Source organism: Sabethes cyaneus, chromosome 2 (genome assembly GCF_943734655.1).
Source record: "Sabethes cyaneus chromosome 2, idSabCyanKW18_F2, whole genome shotgun sequence".
In the NCBI taxonomy this organism is placed as follows: Eukaryota; Metazoa; Arthropoda; class Insecta; order Diptera; family Culicidae; genus Sabethes; species Sabethes cyaneus.
This window is the reverse complement of record NC_071354.1, coordinates 5,735,693-5,761,836: the sequence shown is the minus strand read 5'-3', so window position 1 is coordinate 5,761,836 and position 26,144 is coordinate 5,735,693. Positions and strand designations below refer to the sequence as shown.

Sequence of the window (26,144 nt, the reverse complement as noted above, 5' to 3'; positions counted from 1 at the left end):
AGACTGGAAGACCCTTGCCACGACTCCGACCACAAAACCGGGATGACCTTGATGACAGGATGCAGTATGACTTTGGCGATTCGTCCTGAGGGTCACGGGTCAGAGCCAGCAGGGGCACTCATAGTGCCTTGTTGCGTGCGTCCCGGTTCACATTCGTGGAGCAGATGAGATGGATCGTGGTATGGCGAGATGTGCGAAGTCTTAGGTTGATGTTACAATGGACATATGGCAATGGACATATGATCGGGATGACATTATCGGCGAGATACAGTACGGATATGATGATTCGTCCAGAGGGTCGCGACTGGTTCAGATCCAACAAGGACCTTGTTGTGTGCATCCCAATTGAGCTCCGACAGTTGACTGCTGAACTATGGGCAAAAAACATTTCAGGGGCAGAAAGATCTGGGATATTCAGCGTACTTGCCTGAAGGTACAGGCTGAGAGACCCCTGCCACGACTCCGACTACAAGACCGGGACGACATTGATGGCTGGATACGGTATGGCTATGGTGATTAATCCTGAGGGTCATGACTGGGTCAGAGCCAGCAGGGGCTCTCATAGTGCCTTATTGCGTGCGTCCCGGTCCACATTTGTGCAGCTGACGAGATAGTTCGTGGTATGGAGAGATACGCGTTCGTTATATGGATATGAGATCGTTATATGGAGAGATAGCACTTGGTTGAATGTTACGATGGACGTATGGTTGTTTTAAATCAAATATCGACGAATCCGTGTTCTTATCAACGTTATAACGGCTTGCTTATATTTTTTTGTATTTTGCTCTGACTTCAACGCTCTGGGTAAGGTATTGAAACACTTCCTGCTAAAACATGAAACCGATCTCTTTGCCATTTCTGTATGTGTTCGCGTCATAAGCAGAACTGCAGGATTCCTTAGTGAATATACATGTGACGGGCGTTCCAGATGTTGATTGTGATGCGCTTTTTGGTTGTGCAGGTTATTGTGAAGCTGAAGCAAACATTGGAGCTTTCTCCAAGCAGCTACTGGTAACACTGACCGAGGACTAATGTTGTACAAATCGGCAGTTGAGTACAACCTCGGTTTTTAAAGTATAGCTTTCATACAGCAGCTTTGCACGGTTTGTAATGGTTTTAGTCGAGACTTCGTTGCAGCTCCCCAGATGGAGACTAGGTATTGTAGTCGAGATTGTATAAACGCGTGATACATAATTATCAATGCTTTGGATGGTAGAAATTTGGAAACCGTCCATAGTACGCCGCACATTGAGGTAATATTCCGTTGCAACGAGTTCACATGATCACCCCATGTCAGCTTTGAATCTATTTGGAATTCCTCTGACTCCATAATACTCTAGCTTCTGCAGCAAAATCTCATGGTCCATAGTGTCGAATGCCTTCTTTAAGTCAAGATAGAGTACACCTACCAGTTTCTTGGAATCTATTGCTGTATAAATCTCGTCAACTAGCTCACTGGCTGCTGTTAGTGTACTGGAACCTGCCCTGAATCCATATTGGTGACTGTACAGGATCTTGTGATCGTTTAAGAAATTAAGCAGCCTAGTCGCAATCAGTTTCTCTAATATCTTACTCAAGACCGATAGTATAGATACTGGTCTGTAGTTGTTGACGTCAGTTCTGGATCCACTTTTATTAATAGGCGTTACACGTGCTACTTTCAAATAGCCCGGGAAAGTTCCCGCACTTATTGACTGGTTAAAAACATTCCTCATCAACACTGAGAAAATCTGATGATGGTCCTTGATGAATTTTACTGATATGCCATCTGGTCCACAGCTTTTGTTCACGTCTAAGTTTTTGATTTCGATTACAAGCTCGTGCTCTGTAGTGGGTCGTAGGAAAATCGAAGCATTGAGTGGTGTGAGTGTATCGTGTTTGTTGATTTTGCGACGACTGTTTTTTGATGAGGCAAGCTGGGGTCCAATGGTGCAAAAGAAATCGTTGAATGCATTCACTGCCGGTTGTCCGCTAGTTAACCGTTCATTTACTGATAATTTTATTTCCGTTGAGCTATCGGCTCCTCTTCCCAGTATTTTGTTTAGGTTAGTCCAGTTCTGTTTATGGTTGTTTGAACGAAATAAATTCTCATAATACTTCTTTTTGCATTTATCCTTGGCTTTTTGCACTATCCTGGAAAACTGTTTACTGACCAAAGGAAAAGTTGACCGGCCAACTGCAATGGGAAAAAGAACATATTTCGGGCATTCTTGCTATTGTAAAACCCAAATTCGCTTTTGACCGGTGTGCAGGTAGCGGATGTGTTGGCCTTTAGAAATATGTACGAATTATGGTCCTCCAGTACTGTCGGTGCTCTGTTGCCATTCTAATCTCAAGATCTCAAGAACTCCATTTTACTTCGTTTTACTTCGCGGCTTACGTCATTGTCACAAGTCACGAGTGGATCAAGGTATATATAAATCAAGTGGAATTTGGCTCCACCTCGGCACCACCAACACAATTTGGACGGACCTACATTTCCTGCCAGCAATCGTGTATTACGTTTTGGCGGTGTTAATTAGGTAAGTCCCAATCTTGCTACTGCTTACACTGCTCTTCGGTTGACTCTGAGGTTGACTGTGGTCTCACTCGCTATTCTGACGCATGATTTTGACCCATCTAGCGTAGCGTCGCACGAATCAACGTAACTGGTTTCGTCGGAAAAACAAGTTCTAGTATCATCTGCTACAGCTCATTTCGTTTGACTAAATCGTACACCGTCTTAATGTCTACAAAGAGATTATAAGTGTCTAGTAACTGACGCAGTGTGCAAACCTGATCCATCGTGGAGTAAATCTCAAGAAAACTCCCCTAAAACGGTCTCAGTCTACAGAACAGCATACAGGAGAGCGCCTTACAGGTAGAATTGAGCAATGTAATGCCTCGATAGTTTTACACTCGTGTCGATGTCCTTTTTTTAAAAAAAATGACATATGAGGCTATCCAACCATTCCTCCGGCATTTGTTCTTCCGCACAGATCCTAGCAACAATCCGGTGAATTGCTTCTTACAGCCACGTTCTGGCGTATTCCACAATCAGGCCATCTGTCGTCAACCGCTGGATGTTGCAATGTAGCGTCTTCTCTATGCGAGCCTTCGCCGCGTTCGATAACCTTGCGCGAATCTAACACATAACAAAATAGAGTCAACATTTGGTTCCCGAAAAGACCGAACATTCTAGAATCTCCACTTAGATGCCTCCGGGTGTGTTTTCGACTATTTAGAAAGTGGAAAGTAGTTGTTTCAGCTGACCATTCCTCTGGCTGCGGCAAAATTTATAAGCCTCAGACCGTTATCGTTGGTCGACAGATGAAGGCCATGTCTTCCAATGACAGGACGGAACAATTCCTCACTCCGACGGCGAGTCACCAGCGCACCCTCGCGGCCGTCTCTAAAAAAAATAAAAAATAACTTTTTTGTGTTAGGAAATATAGACATAGTTTCTTCGGAAAAGTTGTAAATATTGTAAAAACAAGCAACTTTGCTGAAGAAATAAAATTTCTATCTTTATCGAGTGCTGAACTATAGGGCCTATTCTTTAAAACTTCTTTAAAAATTGATTTTCCATAGTTAGCTTTTCTTAGTTGCATTTTACAAGAATACAATGTTCTAGGCAGTTGTCGAAGCTCTCAAAACAGACGTTTTTGCAGAAGACCTCAAGTCTCTTGGATCTTTACTTGCTGAGTTATCGCATATTCAAGCTATAAATTTCCATAGCTTCACGTGTCCGTGGGGTAAAATGGGACAAGTGGATTTATGAAATCAGTGCTTCATCTTAAAGCTTAAGTCGAGTACTATAAACTTGTAAGGGGTTCCGCTTGTCCCCAACCACCCAAATGAGAGTACGGCAAGCATACGTTTTATGTGTTTCGCGTTCGCTAAAGGCTCGATATACGTCCATTTTTTTGTGTTAGTAGATAGGCACATGGTTTCTTCGACAAAGTTATCGAAAATATAAAGGCACTCTATCGAGTGCAGAGCTATAGAGCATTTTATTTGGAAATTCTTTATTAGTTTAATTAGTTCTTCATATATAGCGTATGTTGGTTGTATTTTACAAGAGTATATGGTTCTAGGCGATTATTGAAAGACTCAAAACACATGTTTTTGCAAAAGATTGCAAATCTCTAGGACCTTTCCTTACACAGTTATCGCTTATTTAGGCAATATTTTTCCTTAACTTCACGAGCCAAAAGCGCAAAAGTATCAGTTATGCTCTGACAAGCCTCTTCTTCGATGTAGGCTCCATTACCCACTGAACCTTGCGTTTCTGGTACGGCTTGCATCCCAGGTCCTGTAGCTCTCGAGTAAACAAGCCAGCTCATGGCAGTACATGGAATGCTCCGACCTTCCAGGTACTTAACGAGTTACCTTGTTCTTTGCCGTGTCCTATACCAATTGATCCGTTTCGTATTTCCGTTATTTGTAGTAGATGAGAGTTTCAGTATACTACTTTACCTAGGCTATGATACGTGCATCCCGCTGATGGGCCTATCAGGCCGCACGCTATGAGGCAGACACTGTTTAAGCCGTTCCTCACCTGGGGAACAGGCGCTCAAGCTTGTACCTCCTAGCTTAGCTGCTCCAGTATGTCCATGAAGTATTTTCAGGTATGGCCAAGGCCATAGATCGTCATTGTTTGATTTAAAACCTCGAGAAGGTGCTAGGTAGGGACTTGAATGAACCAGAGCTATGTTCAACACTCCTTGCTGTGTAACTCTTCCCATTTCATACCCTTTCAGTGAAATCTATGTTGCACAAATTCAAACTACGTCATAAACGGACTGTGTTTGTTTATTGAAAAACAGTTCTGACAGTCACAGACACAGTATCTTTTTACTCGAAAACAAATAATAACCTCTGAAAATGAGGCCATGCAAAAGCCATAGCATACTAGATTGCATCAGAAAATTTGCCAAATTCATTTAATCGCAGGGTGAGCACCGATTAAATTATAAAACATATTTACTTGTCTTTTAACTTAGAACTCGAGTATTTCTGATTGTACTTATGCGTAAAGAAAACCATCTCATTTATCGGCAAAAAATTTCCCAGCAAGAAAAGGCCCGTCATCGTGATTAGTAAAACTAATTTCACCGACTCGCTCGTTCGACCAAATTTCACTAGAATTTCGCAGCCACTACTTAGAGTTGTGTTTTAGCTCATTGGCGGCGTTATTTTTTTTTTTTTTTTTGCTCCTTTCGCTTCCACTTAGCTGCCTGCCGGCAGTTTGCTTCCTGGCACAGTGGCAATTACAGCCGCCGCCGCCGTAAGTATGTTTATTATACAACACAACACAGCTAGAACAGTGTGTGGCGGTGTGCGGCAAACACGGACGGAAAAACGTGCTCCCAATCATTCATCAACTCTTTGGCTGTTTGGCTGTTTGGGTTGGCGGTTGGTGGTTGCCTTCGATTTGTGCTCAATGAATCTTGCGAGGCCGGTGGGCCGTGGGGAAAACACACTCACATTCGCGCAAACACACCGAACGCAAACGCTCCAAGCTACTTAGATTGCGCTTGAGGTTACGTCATTGTTGTTATTTTTTTTTAGTAAACTTCAGTATGGGTGGCCAAGCTTTAATGCCATAGGGTTTGCAGTAGATTACGTTCGAAATGATTTCATCATCCTTTAAGTGCATTCTGCACTTAAGTTAAGCAAATCATTCACATTCGAAAACGGTGACATTTTAAGAACTTTTTCTGACGTGTTTTGTTTTGTTCAAACAAGGAACGTTAGCTGACCTTGCAAGCGCCGCGTACAGTACAAAATCGGTTCGGTCAATCTCGTAATCGAAGGTACCAACGCCCACCCGAGCCGTCTATCACGGCCCAGCCTTAGCGAGAGAGAGATAGACCGACTCGGCACTGCACTGGCTGAAAGTGGGCGCGAAGTAGGACGGATGCCTCGCACGCGTATCATTTTCCGATACGCAGCGAATTGCGCGCCGCTGCTTCTGATAAAAGAGCTTCTTCAAGCAAGCCGGGCGGCGAAGACGCGTGGGACGAGTGCCTATACTTCTTGCGTGTTTGCCGCAGCGAAATGTGCACGCAGGCAGAGACGTCAGAGCGAGCGATGCGAATTCTCGTGGTTCGTCTCGTGCCGTCCGGCAGCCAGCCAGCAGTGGTGGTGGCCCATGAAATTTTAAACACCCAAACCCGAGAAACAGAAGATATTTTTATGACAAATGATAAAGGACAGAGTAGTTAAGTTTACTTAAACCTGGCTTTCCATCATCGCCCAAAGGAAAATTCTAAAAGTAGTAGTCGATCCTGCCAAATTCTGCGAATTTTTATTCCAGAGGAGTCGGACATTATTGATTGCGCAGTTAATTATTTTCGGTTGTCGGCAATGGTTGAGAATAGATGCGGATAATTTTACTCCGAATTCGTGTGACGACATTCCTAAAATTGAATTCGAAGAACTGAACAAAAATAATTATTTTTCAAACTTTGAGAATAATTTATGTCTAGAATGAGCATTGTTAATTTTAGGCACTCCTATTTTGGAGTGTTTCATCCTACTCAATGTTTACAAAAACCATCTTTTTTTTTCAGAATCAACATCGATCAACTGAATGAGTTAAAAAACAATGTTCTTTAACGATCAAAAGATCATGAGAGCCCTTGGTTGTTTCGATTTTCATTATTTGCATTACAGCATGGCATAAAGGTTATTCGCTCTTTATTACCTTTTCTATTTAGGGCTTATGCTTCAGCGTGACTTACAAACGTGGATGAAGAAGTGCATCTGTAACACAACTACAACCCACTTGCATTTACGTTGAATAGTTGTGCAGCAGTCAATTCATTTCGGCGAACCATGCGGCCAAATTGACTGACGCAGGCATCGATATTGGCTACATCATTAGATACCTTTTTACCGCTGATCTTAAGGAAACGAATGTTATGTCGTTGGATAAATTTTCGGGTACATCCTCGACTTCCTTTGAACTACCCTTCCCCGTAAATATAAGCGAATAAATTCTTAGCTTGGATAGCTGACATGTCTTGATTGACAGGAATATATTGCTCGCGTTTTAGAAGAAACTAAATGTCCGTCCGTCTTTCATCCTATCTAACCTCAAAATGATTCAATTGTTTCATTGATTCCTCAAAATAATCAGTTCTGGAAAAGTGTTTCTTGGATTGGAAATCTTTTAAAAATAAACCTTCGATGTACTCTTCTAAGTTCACTATACACAATTAACATCGGTAAAAAAGTCCATTTTGATCTGATAATTTGTTTACTAAAATGTAAAACTGAACTGTCAACCGAAACAAAATAAAAAGTCAAACATCAGTTCTAAGCAAGCGCCTACTGCTACCGTGCGTGGACACACTAAGGGTCGGGACAACTGCTAGAACTAGAACTGCCACACGAAGAATTGCCTTGACCGGCGGCTGTGTGTGAGTGTTAGTGTGCGTGTCTTTCATACTGCTGTTCGGAGCGGAACGGAATCTCTGGTGGCTTTGATCGCCAGCGCGTCACCACCGCACCGCACCGCACCGTTCGGTGCTCTTTCGGTAGGCGGTGGGTGGTTGGTGGTTACTCCCAGAAAGAAAGAAAAAAAAAAACAGAAAATCTTCGTCCAGGGGTTACCACTTCGTCTGCCACTTGGTTCTTGGTTGACTCGGTCGAACGAAACGGGTAGGCAGTAGGCACTGCGCGCTGCCGCTGCTGCTGCTTGGACGAAGGAAACTCCAAACGGAAAGCACCCGCTCGGACCGGAAAAACATTGGAAGAAGAAACCAAATCGCTGCGTGGGCTGCGACCGGAGAGTGTTGTGCTTCTGAAGGGTAGTAAGTATAGAATCAACATCGAGCACGTGTGGGCGAACAGAAGCGAACGTGGGCGTTCGGAGCGTCTATATAGGGACAGACGTGGTCGCAATGCTCTGATTACATTATGTATGTACTACAATTTCCCTACCGTAGTCCTGTGTGCCGTGCCGCCGAATGTCCTTTGTTAGCGTATATTCGGAAGCGCCCACGGCCAGACAGCAAAATGTAACGAACCGGTGGTAGTTCGATGGGTTGTACAAACAGAGTAGCACCAGGTTGGCTACGGATACCTTCGTGGACAAATACTTTGCCAAACATCCTTCTTGTACATATATATAAACGAAGGCTGCATATCGCAAAAAGTATGAAAGCCTTCGGTGCTGGTACGCTATATGTACACACCCACGCCACCGATAGAGAAGAGAACTGGGAACGAACTTTCAGGCACACAGTTGAACCGCCAGGATTCGTGGGTTATCCTTTCAGCAGCGGACTGCACGCCCACGCCAAACAGGCTGTCGTGTTTTGGATTCCATTTTCGCATACCGAATGGGTATGACTGCGAACACAAACAACAATGTGGTGGGAAGACGGTGGGTTTTATGCTTTATGTTATCTAAGCTGGGCTTTATGATTTTTCCTCTGCGTTACGGTGCTAATTTATGCGTTCGTGAGCCGCGCTACTGATGTAAGCGGCTCGTTTAATTACGTAAATATTCGGGCGTCTGACGAAGCAGGCCATGATATGACGGATCGCAGTTGAACACGCATCAGAGCGACGCTTTGAAACGTCAAAGAACTTTCCTTCTAACTAGCAGGGGTGAGCAGAAGCAGCACACCACCAGCAGGGGTGAAAAATCGATTTCTATACGTAACTTCATTTCCCGGTATTGCCTGCCGTTGTAATGCCAGGTAAGGTAGAATAGGGTGTTGCTGTCCTCTAAAACGAGTCGTAAGCAAATGAATTATCGTTGTGAGCACTTCCCTCTGTGTAGTCATAATGCTTGGTCCATTGAGTAATGAAGCAAGCACAATTACGTGTATTTCGAATTCTGAATTAATTTCACACACTTAATTTATATTTATATTAATTTCAGGATTTTATTTATATTTTCGTCACAGCCTTGACGGAATCCTCGGTTTTCTTAAAATACCACTCGTCCAGTCCAACGAGTTTTTATTTCACGTGGTTTTGGCCATCAAATTGGCCTGAATCCGGCATAACTAGAGGAGTTTGGGTGTTTTGGCACAAACTGCATTCCGTTGACGAGGTACCATTGTAGTAGTATCAGCTCGCATAAGATCAACGCTTATCAAATCACTCCTAGTTGCGATACTCGTACCAGAAACAATAACATGAATGATTTTAGTTGTAGGAAAAAGAAACTCGTTTATTATCGCTATAAAAGAAAAACAACGTTAGAGGTTATCTAAAAAATTGTCCCTTCAAGCAAATGCCAAGCCATATGGGTATTCAGGTCCTTAAGAACTTGACCCTTCTTTATCGACAGACTTCGCAGCCGGTTGTTAGAGCGTAGAACAATTACGGGGCAAGTGGAACGATCCTACTGACTCTATAGCAGCACCGGCCAGTCGAGATTTGAACACACGATGACTAGTTTGTTAGGCTAGAATCGTACGCCGAAGCTAAATAAAGCGACAGAAAAGAAGACCAAAAATTACTTTCTTTGGCAAACTGTTTCTCTTGGCCCTAATCATTAATATTTGGTGGTATATCCGTTGTTACGAATAACTTCTCCCATACTCTCCACGGCATGGACTCAAAAAGGTTTCGACATATGCTGACAGGGATAGCGCACCATGCGTCCTGGGTTGTGGCCCACAGTTCCTCCTCGTTTTTTTATTTCAGAGGACTCGCGCTTTCTTTTATGGATGATCGTGATATTTGCTACTTCATGTTTAAATGTTTTTATTGTGTACCAAGGTTTGAAAGCAGAGTCCTTAGAACGGCGAATCCATCCGGCGTTTTCCTTCGAATCCAATCAAATTTACTTTTGTGTCATCAAATCATAGAATATTTCGCTATTTCTTACCCTTTTCGACTCCAATCCGGTCTAGATGTTCCTTAGTGTATTCCAATCAAGCTTGGAGATGCTTTCGCATGAGCATTGGTACTTTTCTTGGGCTCCTACCAACGAGCCGCTTCTCAACAACCCGTCTCTGAATTCTTCTGCAACTCACTGGCAACTTGGATTTATAGGCGTGCTAAAACAGAATTCACTCGAATATTAATGCCACTTGGTGCAAAATTTATTAAACTTTTTCCACCGTTTGAAATAAGTTGGTCTGCGTATCAACTTTACTGAAAACAGCAACTTTCTTTGTTTGTTGGAATCCCGAGATATACCGAGATAAAGTTAACGGTTCATAGACGTTGTACAAAATACAACAGCGCGGGTAACGGACGGTTAAGCAACAGTTTGATGTGATCATCATTCTTAGCTGTGGTTTTCTGGGGACGTACAGTATTATCCAGGGCTGCTGTATCAGTCGAATTGGATCAGCATGTGTTCGTAAAGCGTTCGAACATGAGTTCTGGAGCCAGGCTGTTCTCTTCAAGAGACCGGCTTGCTTGCTTTTGCCGGCCGGCTCGTCCTACTGAAACCTTGCCGAAGTCGAAAACTTCGAAACCGTATTGCGGGCGGCATCGAACCTTTTCATCAAATTACGATCTGCAGTGCTCGGATTGCACTGGCTGGGAGGCTGGAGGCTACGAACAACATTATTGAACGGTAAAAGTCATATCTCGGGAACCTTTCTTCATGTGTGAATTAGAAAACGACAAATCACACATTTCTCTACGAGCCCTTCTAGTGTACCATAAGGAAGTCATTCAGGACCATTATTACCATTGTTTTTGTTTGCTTCGAACTGCATGTTCTAGAATGCAGCAAGCAGCTCAAGGGTTGATGGCTCCGAAGACCGAGAGTCTCTGAGCACCACGCGCGGGGACGAAGAGAGTGTGTGCAAACCTCTCGCACGCCGCTGCTTAAATTTTAAAACAACACCCTTCCCTGAGTCACCAAATGAACTCCCAAAAAAAAGTTGTTTCGCACTTCGTTGTTATTGCAGTATCGCTATAGAGTGAGCGAACTGCTTATTATCCGTGCTTAAAGTGTCGGTGTGTTTTCACCCCTTTTTCCCTCTACGCTTCTTACTACTTTTCAACCAATCTAGCTCTAGAGCCAGGAAGTGCGGAGACTAGTTACAATTTGTCCTTGGACAAGAGGCTTCGTTCGCACCTCGAGCAAGTATCATTCTTATAACCAGTCCCGGCTAAAGGCTCAAGTTAAGCACAGAGTGAGGGTGTGTATGTGTGAATGTATGTGTTCCTTACTACTTATGCATTACCAATCTCGTTCCCAGAACCAGGAAGCGGACCATGCTATAATTTGCCCTTGAACTAAAGGCTTCATTCGCATCTCAAGCAATACCACTCTTATAACATGCTCTGGCAAGAGGCTTTCATTGTTAGTAAATGCATAATGCAGTAGGAAGGATGTGGAGTGGCCTGAGAATAAAGCCATGCTAATATCACTCTACATCGAATGGCCTGATTCTACTAAGATTCGAACCCACGACCACTCGCTTGTCAAGGCAGACTCGGTAACCTTGCGGCTACAGCTCAAGTAACAATTTGGGCTTTATTACACTCTTATGATGGCGTTTAAGACCAAAATTGGTCTTGAAAACCACCATAACAGTACAATAAAACTCACATTGTTGCTTGGGAGGGCCCCCTTGAATGTCTATAGTTCCTACGCAAGCATACAGCTGTGCATTCTAGAATTGCTTGTATTTCAGCTTGAAGCACGGTTGGCCATCTGCCCATTGGAATTGACATGTCAATTCCTGGCCCAGTTACTCTTGCTCCCACTTTATTGTCCATTCTAGAACCATTTGTGTAGAAAACCATCGAACCTGAGCGATGATCGGGATCACCATTATCCCAAGATTCACGCCTAGGTTCAAATACACGAAATATTTGATTAAAATTGTATTTTTTTGCCATCCAGTCCTCATTCTTAATAACAAGAAAATTAATACTAGTTGCTTTTAGAATACTGAGATGACCTGTAAGAACGCCTTCAAAGAGATTCTTAGATAGTTCATAAGGATCAAAAGCTCACAGCACTTTTTTTCAGTTTCTAATTGTATAAGCTGATGCAATGGAAGCATATAAAGTCAATCATCAAATGTCTTCGATGGTGTACTTCTTATTACACCTGTTATTAAAAGGGTCGCTAGCCTTCGAAATCTTTCTAGCTTTTTTGGGGTAACCTTCTCGTTTGTTTTTGGCCACCAGACCAACGAAATATAGGTAATCCTGGTTCTCACAACAGCCGAATAGGTTCAAAGAAAGGTACAGTAGGACTTCGTATTGGGCAACAATCGAAACCGTGCCAAAATCGAGACCCTTTTTTGATATGAAAAAATTGAATGTAAATGCGTTAGAAATTGAGTGAATATTATTAATCAAAAATTGCATCCATTTTATGTTTAAAAAGTCCGTCAAGAGCTATCCGTCCGGTGGAAGTATGTTTTCGTCAACCTGCGGTAAGACGTAGTCCTACCACAGGTCCAACGGCAATAAAAATATTATTGTTCAAAACATTATATAACTGCAAACTTTTTTTCATGAACACACTCTGGGCATCATTTTTCGTGAAATTCCCGTCGTAATAAGTAAAGCCATTCTAATTTTCATCATTTTTTGGATGGATTTAATGAATACTCCAAAAGTTCTTGTGCTGATTTGACTAAAACACGCTTACCTTCCGATCCGTGAACTTTGAAATCACTGAAAAGCGATTATTAAAGCGTATTATTGAAATTACGCAACTGACTTTATTTCTTAAATTCGTCGTACCGTTTTAAAATCCGTCCATCAAAATTTTTCATCGTCCGAACTAAAAATCACGATGTTTACGAAGTTAACGCACATGTATTTGTGTAGGACGGCATGACAAATATTATTCTGCAAAATTTCTGCAGGTCAGGCAAGTTTTCCAGGCTGTAGAATAACGACAATGCCTTGCGTGAGTTATTTTCATTTATGAATGACGGAAATTAAAACGATTAGTCGACATTTTCTTGTTCATCGCTCGAAAAAACGTAGAAAATTTGGCTGGTAAGACTCATTTAATGATAAAAAGCATTTAAATAGATCTTAGCTCACTTTGATTGATCGCGTTTGATAGACAACAAACTAAAATATTAGGGAATGACTAGTTTTGCATTGTGTGTCATAAAAATGCTGATATTTTTAATGATTTATGTTGGATATGACGGGAATAGGCAAATATGACGAAGCAGCAACATACCCTATCTACAGAGCATTTGTAGCTTTGTTTACTGCTTGCTCTAAATGTGTGTTCCAATTGAGCTCTCTGGCAAGAAATACTTCAAAGTATTTGACAGCGTTTAACAATTTCAAGTGTTTCTTAGTAGTTTTATTGGCATTAATGTTGAGGCCCTGCCTATCACATACATCTTATATCATTCGACGTGAAATTTTTTCTTCGCATTAACGGTATATTAGTAATTTTACTGAGATGAACATTAAGGGCTTTCCCATCACAACAAAACAAAATTTTATGCAATTTGCATTCAATTTTAGTTATAAAACAATTAAACATTTGACGTACAACTATTATTATATCATTTAAAAAGCAAACTCCAGCCTATGGCTGTCAATGTGAAACGAATTTTTAGTTTATCCACAAGCTCAATTCTGGAGTGAAATTATAATTTTTTCTCGAGAAAACATTTGAAAATAGAAATGAAAATCTTTTGAAACGCCCACGCACTCAGCGAGACCAATTTTTAACGAATTAAAAAAACAACATTTCCAATTTATAATAATTTACTTTGCTGTGGTTAGTTTAGCTGCGGCAATGCCCGTCTTCACCCTAGCCCTGCTGCGCTGGTTGGTTCGTTCGTTTGTGTGCAAAACCCACGCGACGCACGAGCACGGAAAGTATGAATGAAACGAGAAAAATCGATATCGTAGCAACCTGTGCCCGGTCGGTTGGATCGTAACTTGTGTGGTGTACACCGGTCCGGGTGACATCAGCAGCGGAGGCCATGAGAATTGCTCACACCACCGCCGCGCCGCGTCGGTTTAGTTTAGCATGCTCGAAATATTTATATTGTAATCCATCAGGTATTTTCACTAGTTGGCAATGGGGCAACTACGGCAATGCTGACACAGTGTTTAAACATCTGCTTTGTTCACGAACGTTGCACTCCCGGGTCCGTTACTCACATCATAGATGAATGTACAACACTATCATTAGCCCATTCCCGCTGTTAAACAAAAGTAAGCAACATCGTTTGGAACCTTCACCGTTAGTGAGCAAACAAAAGCATATCGTATAGAAAAATCCCGTCCTACTTCCGTTTCTACCTTCTTCCCAGCGCCGGCGGCGCATATTTAAATGCGCTTTGTGCTACGACGACGGGGCTGGATCCGAATTACAACCAGTTTTTAGCGAAAGGTGCAGGCAGGGTGTGTGTATCGGCGTCTTGAAGGCCGCCGAGCTAATCAGGTCTGCTCATCCGGTCGCAGCAGCAGTAGCAACAATCCAGTAATACCGGACCGGAAAGATCATGCGATGAATGGCGGGCGGAACTACGAGCGAGCACGCGTGATTCAAACCATACACCAACGAAACAAAGCATTGAAGAAGCTCATTCATAAAAAACGGACGATCTCCACTGCTCTATTCGGGTGACATGTGCGCGCACAGGTTGCTGCGTTAGGAACCAGCGTTAGGAACGGTCTGTCATTTTTATTTTTAAGGTAATGTGACCGAACAAAAGTGATAGATAAATCAGTGTTCAATCGCGGTCACATTTTTGGAAACCAGGAAGGATCGTTATTGCCACATGAAAGTCTTGGGAAAGGCGTCCGACAAAGACAAAAAAAACGGTTTCAGGAGTCGATTAAAAACAAGCGGATGCCAACGGAACGAGCTTTTCCGATTCGCTAAATTTAGCGTCCCCGCTTGCGATATGGCTCGAACGGATGGCACAAGCATAGAGCCGACAGCGGACAATCGGATTCGGCATTTTGCTTGTCCAAAATAGATCTACAATCAACCCAAAAAAAAAGAAAACTAACAAAAGCCTAGATGGCAGGCTTGAATGAGAATAGCTAGCTGTGACTGTATGAATATCTACATACCACCAAAGCAGGCGACGACGGGTGTCGTTTTTCGATCAATGAAAACAAGTTTGTATGTAGAGGGCCCCCTTTTCGTTACAACACAGCGCTACCAGGGCTGAGCTCAAGCCGAATGAGCTAGTGAATGGAGCGGGGTAGGCTCTACTGGAGCCTAGGTGCTAGATTAGTTGCATGTTGTACTGCACATTATACACAAACAACCAGGCATCAGGCACAGCGAAAAAAAAACTAGCTGTATGAATGACTCAACAACTACTCCATTCATTGGAAACGCGATGAGCACATGAATGCGCTGCAATACTTCAACGAGAGAAGGAAGAAAAAAAAGCTATTCATTCATACGGGCATACCTAACGGGCGACTGTATACGAAGAATATCAAATGAATTTCCTTCGGATTTAAACTATTTCCTTTACGAAGGAAAGGGGAGAATACGATGAAGGCCGAAGGTTGCAGCGTTTTTTTTGTCGATTTTCCTGATTTGAGGAAGCACCAGCGGTAGTTATTCAACGCTTTCTTTTATCAGAACAATGTTTAAGGGAGTGTGTGATAACTGGTGATGAACTGGTGATTGTGCGATTCCAAATTACAATTTACAATTAATTTTGCCGTATATTTTTTGATTTCATTTAAGAAATTCTATGGCATAAATTGGAGACAGTAACTAGCAAATCAATCGTACATAATTAACACACTTAAAAGGTGAAAAAACTTGCACCGCATTGAGAACAATGAAAGGCCATAATATGTTACGACCGTAAATATGTTCGAAATCTGTAATTTGAAGAACTTTTGTTATTTTTGTTTCCTGCAATCTTGTCAACAAGGGTTCTACTTCTCTTTTTTCTGTAATTTAGTCGATCTGCTGTTATTTTTCGGTGCAAAGGATTTCAAAAATAATACTAAATTTGCGATACAATGGTTATTCGGTTCCTTCGCTATTACTAAATCGAAATGCTTCCATCTGACTCGTCCGCCTGACTTCCACTGCACTTATAATTAACGAATCAAGTGAACTTTTAACCTTTAAAACCATCTGGTTTATTAATTTTGCCACCGTTCGAAGTCAGACAGACGCATCCGGAAAAACGCCTTAACGAACTTGACGCGAACCGGCAAACGGAGTCCGCTCGCAGCCTTGTCGGGGAGTACACGTGGCGGACGCGTTCGATTGATTTGCGTATTTCTGGGCACTACATAACCAAGAATAATGGCACTTTCCCTAACCTCTCCAGACCCTTTTCATCCGTCAACATCAGCCCACGCACCAGCAGCGGAGCATATCCTCCGCACTCCGGCGCTGACTGTTTGGCCCTAACACCATCCACCATCATCATCATTGCACCCCCGCATCGTACACAAAAACGTTTTTAGCTGTTTGTGAGACTCACACTTCCATTCCGAGAAGAAAATGAATGAAACGATTCCCAGAGACTCTCCTGGGGCTGCCCACTCGTTTCTTAAACTCATCCCCCCGTGTCGACAAGGACGGCGGACGGTGCGGTGGGATGGTTTAGAAGCAAACAGGCACCTCTCTGTCTGCTCCCGTTATCCTTTCCCATCTAGCATTGTAACAATATTAACCACCGGGCGTCTCCCTCTGGGTGTTCGCTCGATACATCGATAATACCAGCTTACACAACATTCGTTTATTTTTTCTCATCCGTTAACTTTCTCTTTCACATGACCTACCCTGCGGCTCGGCGCCTACTCATCCCTCGGTCGTCACTGAACGTGCGTGAAACGTGAAACAAATTCTTGCCGCTCTGCCACCACTACGACTACGACGCCGACGACGACGACGGCAACCGATCGCGTAGGCGGCTATGCGAACTTTCGGCAGTCGTTTCCGGAATGGTGCGAGGATGAAGTCATAAACGCTAACCTGCAGTCGGGATGTGCCGCTACCGAACAACTGATGGGATTGAGGTAAGGAAAACCTTCACTTGTTTAACCACGAACAACCGAAGAGCAGTTCCGCGTATCGCTGCGAGCGAGCTGGTCGGTCGTCCCGCGTGACGCTTAGCTTCTCGAGTGAAAAACTTGCAGTGAAACAGAAAAAAAACGTTAAAGTTTGTGCAAATGGTTGTGACAATCAGCGCCAACAGTGCCGCTACCGCTGGTTGGTCATTCGCGGGGACAATTTTCACGCCGGACATGTAGTGGAAAATGTTCAATTCACTGTGTGCGATTGTGTTACATTACGTTCTGATGGAATCCCACTATTGTTTAAGCTGGATTATGTGGAAGAAACGCTCGTACGAGGCGCCTGTTACGGGCAGGCTGTTCAATAAACGGTACGATAGTTTTGCTTCTACACCGATGAGCAGTTTGCAGTGCACATAAAGTGTTCTTGGGTTCTTTTTTCTGCGTCTAGAGCGTCGTTTTCCAAAAAAAAATCAAAGCAACCTACGTGCCGACGCGACGCTCGTTTTGGTTCGACTCTGGCTGGGCTAGCTTTCGAAGCAACGCCTGCCTAGCAACGTCACTTTCATTATTTTTCCGTATCGATTTAGAATTGATGCAATAATTTTAAGGAGACATGAACGACCAAAAATGTTGAAAAAAATTCTATTGTTTTATCTCAGATTTGGATTCTACATACTCTTCCGCTTATTTTGATATTAATTTTGTAACGATCCGACCACGAAAAGTGGATGAAAACGGTCTGTAGGATCCAAATCTGAGCAGTGGTCGAATCATTATCAAATTGCTATAAAAAAAGACTATAAAAACTAAATCTGAAATAAAAAAAAGTGATTTTTAAAAATTTTTGTAGTCGTTTATGTCCTCCTAAAGACTTAATTTTGTTTCAAAATAATTTAATTAACCATTTAGTAGAGACTCTAGTAGAGCAGTGGTTATTGTAGCCCTACAAATACGAACTATCACTGTAATTTGTTGTCTCACGTCCGGCAGGACGTCACTCGTCTAATAGTTCAATTACAAACGAAAAGGCGATTTACGTTTCGAATAAAGTCATAGGAAAATTTACTACTTTTTTTTCGACCCTTGAGAAGTGTTTTCCAGAGAAAAAATTCTCTTTCAATGTAGTAGGTAGAATCAAAGCAACCTACGTGACAACGTTTGTTTCGATTTTTTCGCGCCCTGAGCTTGCGAAACATGATGAGACTGCCTAGCAACCGTCGCCCGCTTTCGTCAGTTTTCTACATACCTAATAATCAATCGATTTGAGAATAAAATGAAGATAAATCAAACAAAAAAACCTTTAGAAAGTGGCTGTTGTAACAAGTAACATTCATTCTTTTTTTATTTTTTACATCGTGAATCGTGCAAACGGCGTTTTCGTAGGGTTTAACTGCGGCATTCAGTTCGAATAACAAACATTTGTACCATCAAACTTTGTGCTAAAAAGTACATTGCACGCCCGTCATGAGAATAAACCCGATTTACATAGATTGTGAAAAAGTTATGTGAAAAGCCCGTTTTCTATTTGGAAGTAGCTAAGCGTAATGAAACTATTAATATGGACAAAACTAACTGTGAGGAACAAGTTCTTCAAACAGAACTAAGAGAACTGTTTGGCCCTTAAAGAAGCAACTCTCTTTGCTGATATGGCCCAAAGTTCGCATTTTTTACGTAGGACTACGTTTTATTGGAAGGTAGCGAAGGTCAGGGGGTCATTCAAAAAAAAATCGAGAAAAAACCCAGAAAAAGGATAGGTTTTAAGTGCAAATAACTCGGTCATTTGTCAACCAATTTGAGAGATATTTATATCAGTCGGTCAGAAACCGTTCGACGAATAGAATGATACAGTGAAAACAATTTATTTTTAAATATTCGCTTTTGATAAATGCATAAAAGTCAACCATTGTCAATTGATGAATCGACCAATCGCGTATCAGTGCATTTTACCTTCCCAAGTCTGCAACGGCAACCATATAGACGTTCAATTTATTTGTTTCCATTACTGAAAAACGGTGCCAGGTTTGATGCCAGATCTACGGATTTAGGAATTTTCTACGAACCTACGGATAAAGTGCTCCAATCTACGGGATTTTCATAAACTTTGCGGAAAAGATTGAAAATTTGATTTAGTGACAAAAAGTACGCGTACGCTACATGCAATGAATAATATCGATAATATATTTTTTTTTGAAACGATGATTCTACAATTGATGAAGGGACGGTAAGGTAAAGTAATGAAGAAAGATTTTTTCGGGAATAAAGGGGAAGGGTGGAAAGGAAGGGGGGGGGGGGGTAATAGGTAGCTATGGTTAACAAGTTGTCGTTGTGACTCCTATCTTTTGTCCAATGCTGGAAGGTGCATGGGTCGAACCAAGCTGTAATCAGAGATTATAACCGGATTTGAACCCACAACACCTGCCAGGGCGTGTCGCTCACTGGTACCCGTGTACCTTTGAACCACAGAGGCGCTGGACAAAAGAAGTCTGCACAACCCCCCCTTATTAACCATAGCGCGACCTTGCAAGTCGTAAGGGCCTGCATAGTGTCGTCGTCCTGAAAGTAAAAAGACGTTAGACTAAAACTTCTCGGTCGGTGGTTTCTACAGTAGGTGTAGGAAGAGGCACAATTTGTGTGTCTAAAAATAGACCAACCCATGTCGCGCTATGGTTAATAAGGGGGGTTGTGCAGACTTCTTTTGTCCAGCGCCTCTGTGGTTCAAAGGTACACGGGTACCAGTGAGCGACACGCCCTGGCAGGTGTTGTGGGTTCAAATCCGGTTATAATCTCTGATTACAGCTTGGTTCGACCCATGCACCTTCCAGCATTGGACAAAAGATAGGAGTCACAACGACAACTTGTTAACCATAGCTACCTATTACCCCCCCCCCCCCTTCCTTTCCACCTTTCCCCTTCATTCCCGAAAAAATCCTTCTTCATTACTTTCCCTTACCGTCCCTTCATCAATTGTAGAATCATCGTTTCAAAAAAAAAAAAAATTAATATATGCCTGACCGCATTTCAAGGTCATGACTAAAGTCACGAGTTTGGTCAATCGATAATATCTCGAAAAGCACAACTTTATTGTTGCTGAGAGAAAGAAGCGAATAGAATACTTTTTTTAACGAGAATTGTTTTCAAAATGGAAGATTCGCTTTATTGCTGTTATGCTATCAATAATACTGATATTTTGATTGAAAATGTGAATAGAAGTCGATGGAACTATGCTGAAAAGATGGCAAAAATGCGATAAAAAGGCGACAAAAAACTGCAACAAAAAAAACACGACAAAAAATGGAAAAGAGACATTTAAACACTGTCAAACAGTCGATAAAACATGCAAACAAGACTACGAAAAGACAAGAAAATTACAACAATTTTGTAGTCTTGGAAACAAACAGGACGAAAGATGATAGAAAGATGACAATGAAAACGAAGAAAAGGCGGTAAAATGTCATAAAACGAAAATACGATGGAAAGATGGGAAAAAGACTATAAAAAGACGATAAAAATGTAACAGAGAAATGACAATGAGATGACGAATACGGAGAGAGCGCAGTAAAGAGATTACAAAAAGACGACTAAATGGTTCCGAAAAAGCAACGATAATATGACGAACAGACAATGCAGGGTAGCGAAAAGACGATGAAAGAACGATCGCCGAACAGACAGTGAACTGCCTGCGAATAAAGCTTTTTCGTGACAAAATCTGGACACCTCAATTTTGCAATAAAACAAATTTGCTAGAAGTTTAATCCATGAAACAATTTTATATCATTTATGTGTGTATCGTTAGCACATAACACAACAAATTAACATTACTCATTTGGTCTGCATGAAAAATTGGCGAACTTTGGAGTGCAGACTTGTTGGCAACCAATTTAGCTGCATTTGTCCAAGATTTTCGAAATTTATCTATAGTTGTTGTTTGTTGTTTGTGCTGGGACAGCTCTCTCTCTCTCTCTGCACCAAAGCCCAATATCGCTCGATGGGGTGTAACTCTGGACACTTAGGTGGATTCGCCTCCTTCGGTACAATATGGAAACCATTAGCATCATACCATTCCAAAACATCTTTGGCGTAGTGCCAGGATGCCAAATCAGGCCAAAACAGCGAGGGTACATCATGGCTGCGTAGGAACGGTAACAATCGTTTCTGCAGGCATTCTTCACGGTATATTTCCTTGTTAACCGTTCCCGTAGTGATGTAAGTTTTGCTTGCTCGACCACAGCTGCATATGGCCTGCCCTGCCCATGGATGCATAGTCGACGTAACGACCAGCACCATGATTGTTGAGAAAACGCATTTTTATCGTGGAAAACGTTTAAAGCCATATAATCTTTGCTATAAACTTTTTCAATCGAATAATCTGTCAATTTAGTAGAGTTTATTAATCAAAACAGGACTGATAGGGTTTTACGATTCATTCCTCATTTATTGTGTTTAAAAAATGCGAACGCCAGTTTATGCGAATAAACAGACTGTTTTTTTTGAACGATTATTCACATAACTTGGCGTAAAGCTACAAAAACAAATAGGTTACTATGCTGATTGATTATGCGGGTAATTACGTCAATCATTAACATTACGTGAAACCAATAGCAGAGTAGCTCAATTTTCCTAAATTTCTCGAATATTTTCGAACAAACTTAGGTTGTTTGAGTATTGGGCATGTGAACAACATAGTTAAGAGTGCGTAGGACCGAAAAAGTACATTTTGTCATTTTGGTTTTTACGTCAACTATGCATCCATGGGCAGTGCCATACTAAATATTTTTGGGGAACTTGTCTTTCTTCTTTGTCCTAAAATGCTCTGCGACGCCATTCCGTTTCATGGCAGTGTAAAAAGACTTACCAGGAAGCTGTTTAAAGTCCTCTAGGACATACGTTTCATCGTCCATTATAACGCATGGAAACTTCGTTAAATATTCGCGATAAAGCTTGCGAGCGCGTGTTTTGGCCGTCGTACTTTGCTTATCATTACGGTTTGGTACAGTCCTCACCTTGAAAAACTTCTTGCCTTGTCGTTGCTTAGAAGTGTGCACGAATGTTGGCGACATTTTTGTTTTACGAGCAATGGTACGTACAGAAAGATCTGGTCTCCTCCGTAATATTTGTTTTACCTTCGCATCCTTGTGGTGGTTCCTCAAATCCGTTTTTGTTCCACTTCCCTTCTTCCTAACTGTTGTCAAGCGAGTATCGAACGATTTTAAAACACTGTGAACAGTGCCGGGGGAAAATCCAAGCTTTTTGGCAAGTTTTCTTAACGAGAGATCCGGATTTTCATTGCGGCCGCACACAATTGCTTTTGCTCTTCTTTCGATGCCATTTTACATTGAGCGCTTTTAATATAAACAAGCGTTAGATTTTCAGAAAGAACAGACATACGTCTACCACTATGCAAAATATTTCACTCGTTGTTAATGTATTTCTGAAGCTGTGTGTGTTTAGAAGTGTCCAAATTTTGTCGCGAACAAGCCTTAGATATGACGAAGAAGTGAAGACACTAAAATACAGGTAAAAGACGCCAGAAAATCGTAACAGACAGCGACAAAAATGCCAAAAAAAGCCATACAAAACGGCGAAAAGACTGTAAATAGATGTAGCCTTTGGCTAAAGGTATTGGAGAAACAAATAAAAGTCAACAAAACAGTGACAAGCTATGCCAAAAAAGACACTAATGACGATGCCATCAAACCAAAAACGCCACAAAAAGCAATAAAAAATGACGACCAAATCACTTAAAAGAGACAAAAAGACGATGATAGAATACCAAATGTTAAAAATAACCCAAGCTGTCACACAGCTCACATCAAAATAAACAAAAAACGACAAGAAGATGACAATAACCTTGGAAAAATTGACGGAGTACACTTAGCAAAACAAAAAAAACGAAAAATTGAAGACAAAATACAAAATAACCAAACGACGAAAAATTTAAGAATTTGGTAAAATAAAGCCTAAAGGCGAATGACGAAAGCCAAGTTTATGCGTTCTTGATTAATATAGAGAAAATTTGCAATGTATCATAACCTGATTCGATTCAAAAGAGTATTAGTTTGTTTTAAATGCAATCAAGAATACCTATGCGATCAAAAATGTTACTTTTTAGCAAAACTGAGAAACATTTTATATGAAGAACAAATGTCGGCCAAATTTCCATTTAAATCAAAAGTTTGATTTCAAATTTGATTAAGTTTTATAATTTATAACCCTTTCCTCTGTGATTAAAACACAGATGGTAAAACTACGGATTTTTCTTCTGCAAAACCTGGCATCACTGGCCAGGACCTCCCTGCCCCAAGAGGTCACGAGTTAATTTTCTTTGTGTCCACTTAAACGAATTTGATGTGCTGAACGTAAAATTTGTTCGTAAACCATGGAACAATTCATTGTGTTCGGACACAGTCCGGAACGATATTCTATTAGAATCTAATCAAAATTGATGTCTCACGCGAAAACGTGGGTGGGTTGTAGCATGCTTTTTTGCAAAAAAAGCTCGATATTTAAACACTATTCTTCCGAGGACAAAGGGTCTATCAGAAATACATGCAGCTGAAAACGAGATAGGCTAAATTACCACAGCAGTGGAAATACCAACTGAAAAATTAGTAAAACAACTGCTGACTCGATCAGTTAGGAGCGCAGAAGATTTCATTGAAAACTTAAAGTCCTCGGGATATTAAGATGTACTGGGTATAATGTTGTAATTCGACGTGACGAGATTGTTTCCGAGCGTTCCAGCGCGCTCCCTGCTTTCGCAGCACAGTGAAAATGAATTAAAAAACAAAATTACAAATATGTAGGTATGGAAAAAAATCATATTTTATAAACAAACGAAAGGGGCACCCTTGAGGAGCCTTCTTCCAGTTTTTCTATGTAAGCTCTTCATGGTAAACATAGAAAATAAATTCAATAAAAGAATCTCTTACTAAACCATTGGTGGTGAACACAAAATGGCTTCTTTTCTTATATGATCCGTTAAATGGACTCGATGCCTTTCGGTTTTAAGGCAAATATTAGAATTTACGCGGTTTCGAGCGTAGCCATTCTTTTTCTGGTCTCCCAGTTGAGGCACGACACTGGTCTCGCAAGCCAATCGTCGCATGTTCGAATTTCGACTGGGTTTGGACTGTCAAAGTCAGTAGAATCGTAGCACTAGCCCCGCATTTGACCTGTACACTAACACCTGACTGCGAAGTTTTGTGAACATTCCATCGGAATGTAGCACCAAAACTTCACCTTGCCTATTACTTCATTCGAGCGTGTCCTTTGCTTAAAAATTAACTTCAGTGTAAGACATTTTTGAGCAGCATGACCTAATTAAAATTTTTTTTCAAAAGCTTATTGGCTCATAGTTGAGAAGAATGAAAAACTTCATCCAATCTAACATTGAGAGACTCTCTTCAAACACCTTCTCTTCCGATTATCACGGCGACATAAACGCATTTCAACCCAAGATTTGTTAAATATTAGCTAGCCAATGATGCATTTGAGGGGCCCTGAGTCTGCCTTGACAAGCGAGTGGTCGTCGGTTCAGGTCTTAGTAGACTCAGGCCTTTCGATATTAAGTGACTTTAGCATGGGCATATTCTCAAAGGCCCCTCTACATATTTCCTTCCTACTGAATACTGCATTAATCAACAATGAAGCTTATTTTTGTCCAAGGAAAAATTATTTTCTAGGCTCTAGGCTTTCTGGCTCTAGTAGAGATCGAGATTGGTTGAAAGGTAGTAAGAAGCTTAAAAGAAAAAATGATGAAAACGATGAAACTTAAGCACGGATAATAAACAGCAGTTCGTTTACACTATAGTGATACTGTAAATAGAATGAAGTGCGGAATACAACCTTGGACCGTATGATAATAGACCAAAATGCTGGTCTCGGTAATAATGTCGGAAAAGACGTGCATTTGCCTCTTTGTAATAAGCTCAAGAGAGCAGAGATTTCTCATTATCGCTTAAAGCTAAAGTATTCATGTATCTTTAAAAACCAGCCTAGCGATGCTGTTTCTGGCCCAAAAAAATCTGTCGCACCAAAGTGGTTAGCCCACTGTCAGATACGTATTTTTAAAATTTCCTCACAAAAAAAAACCTCACAAGCTGCTATAGCCTTGCCCCTTTCCCTCTATCAGTGATATCCATTTATCTACCATGCCAAAACTTCAATCAGTCTTTAGTCAGACCAGTGAACCATATCTGTGCCTAGGGGATCCAATTTTCTGTTGGCTACTTTACCATTTACCACCAGTAAATCAGTTTGAACTATTGTGGTAAGCCCCGTTTATCCCTCAATCTATGACGGAAGGAATTTTTCCGAGTGTTTGGAAGTCTGCTGCAATTACACCTTTCCATAAAGCAGGTAGTACTGACTCATGACGTTACGAACTACCACGGTATCTCGATTCTTAGTTGTTTGCCAAAGGTTTTTGAAAGCCTTATCCATGATTTGCTTTATCCGAAGGTTCATCATATTATCTCGGAATGGCAGCATGGATTCGTGAAAAAACGTTCGACGATCACAAACTTGATGGCGTATGTTTCAACACTGACGAGAGCGCTTGAAAAGCGACAGCAAATCGATGCGATTTACGTTGATTTTGCTAAAGCTTTTGATAGGGTGCCGCACCTGTTAATAGTAACGATACTAGAAAGAATGGGATTTCCTGTGTGGCTGACACGGTGGATATCGTCATACCTTACCGGTCGGAATGCGTTTGTGCCTGTAAATGGAGCCAGTTCAGGTTTGCCCCAAGGAAGCCATCTGGGCCCATTGCTATTTATCCCTTTTGTGAACGATTTGTGCTCTACAATTGTATCCCCTAAGTGTATGTTTGCCGACGACCTGAAGCTCTACCGTGTAATAGCTTCGAGAGTTGATTACTGTGCCTTATAATCTGACATTGATTCGTTACTAAATTGGTGCAATCTGAACGGAATGGAGGTGAATGTGCAGAAATGTAATGTCATCTCATTCTGCAGAAATAGACAGATCACTTCGTTCGGCTATAAGATGGAAACAGCCAGTATCACCCGGGTCGATACCGTAAAAGATTTGGGTATTCTTCTGGATAGCAAACTTTGTTTTGCGCAGCACGTCGCAGTTACTACTGCTAAAGCTTATGCTGTACTAGGCTTTATCAAACGGAATACACAGCATTTCCAGGATGTCTACTGGGTGCTTGTATGGGCGCCCTACCATGCAGTTCAAATTAACCGGATCGA

General features: G+C 41.5%; 1 protein-coding gene across 1 annotated transcript in view; it reads left to right on the top strand.

Annotated features, from left to right (window-relative positions):
* The window catches only part of LOC128733583 (dual specificity protein phosphatase Mpk3), a 52,881-nt gene that overhangs the window by 20,101 nt on the left and 6,636 nt on the right, over positions 1-26,144 (top strand). Inside the window, exon 2 of the mRNA XM_053827268.1 lies at positions 16,815-16,923. Within this exon, the coding sequence (XP_053683243.1) occupies positions 16,815-16,923 (109 nt within the window). The remainder of the gene's footprint in view (positions 1-16,814; positions 16,924-26,144) is intronic.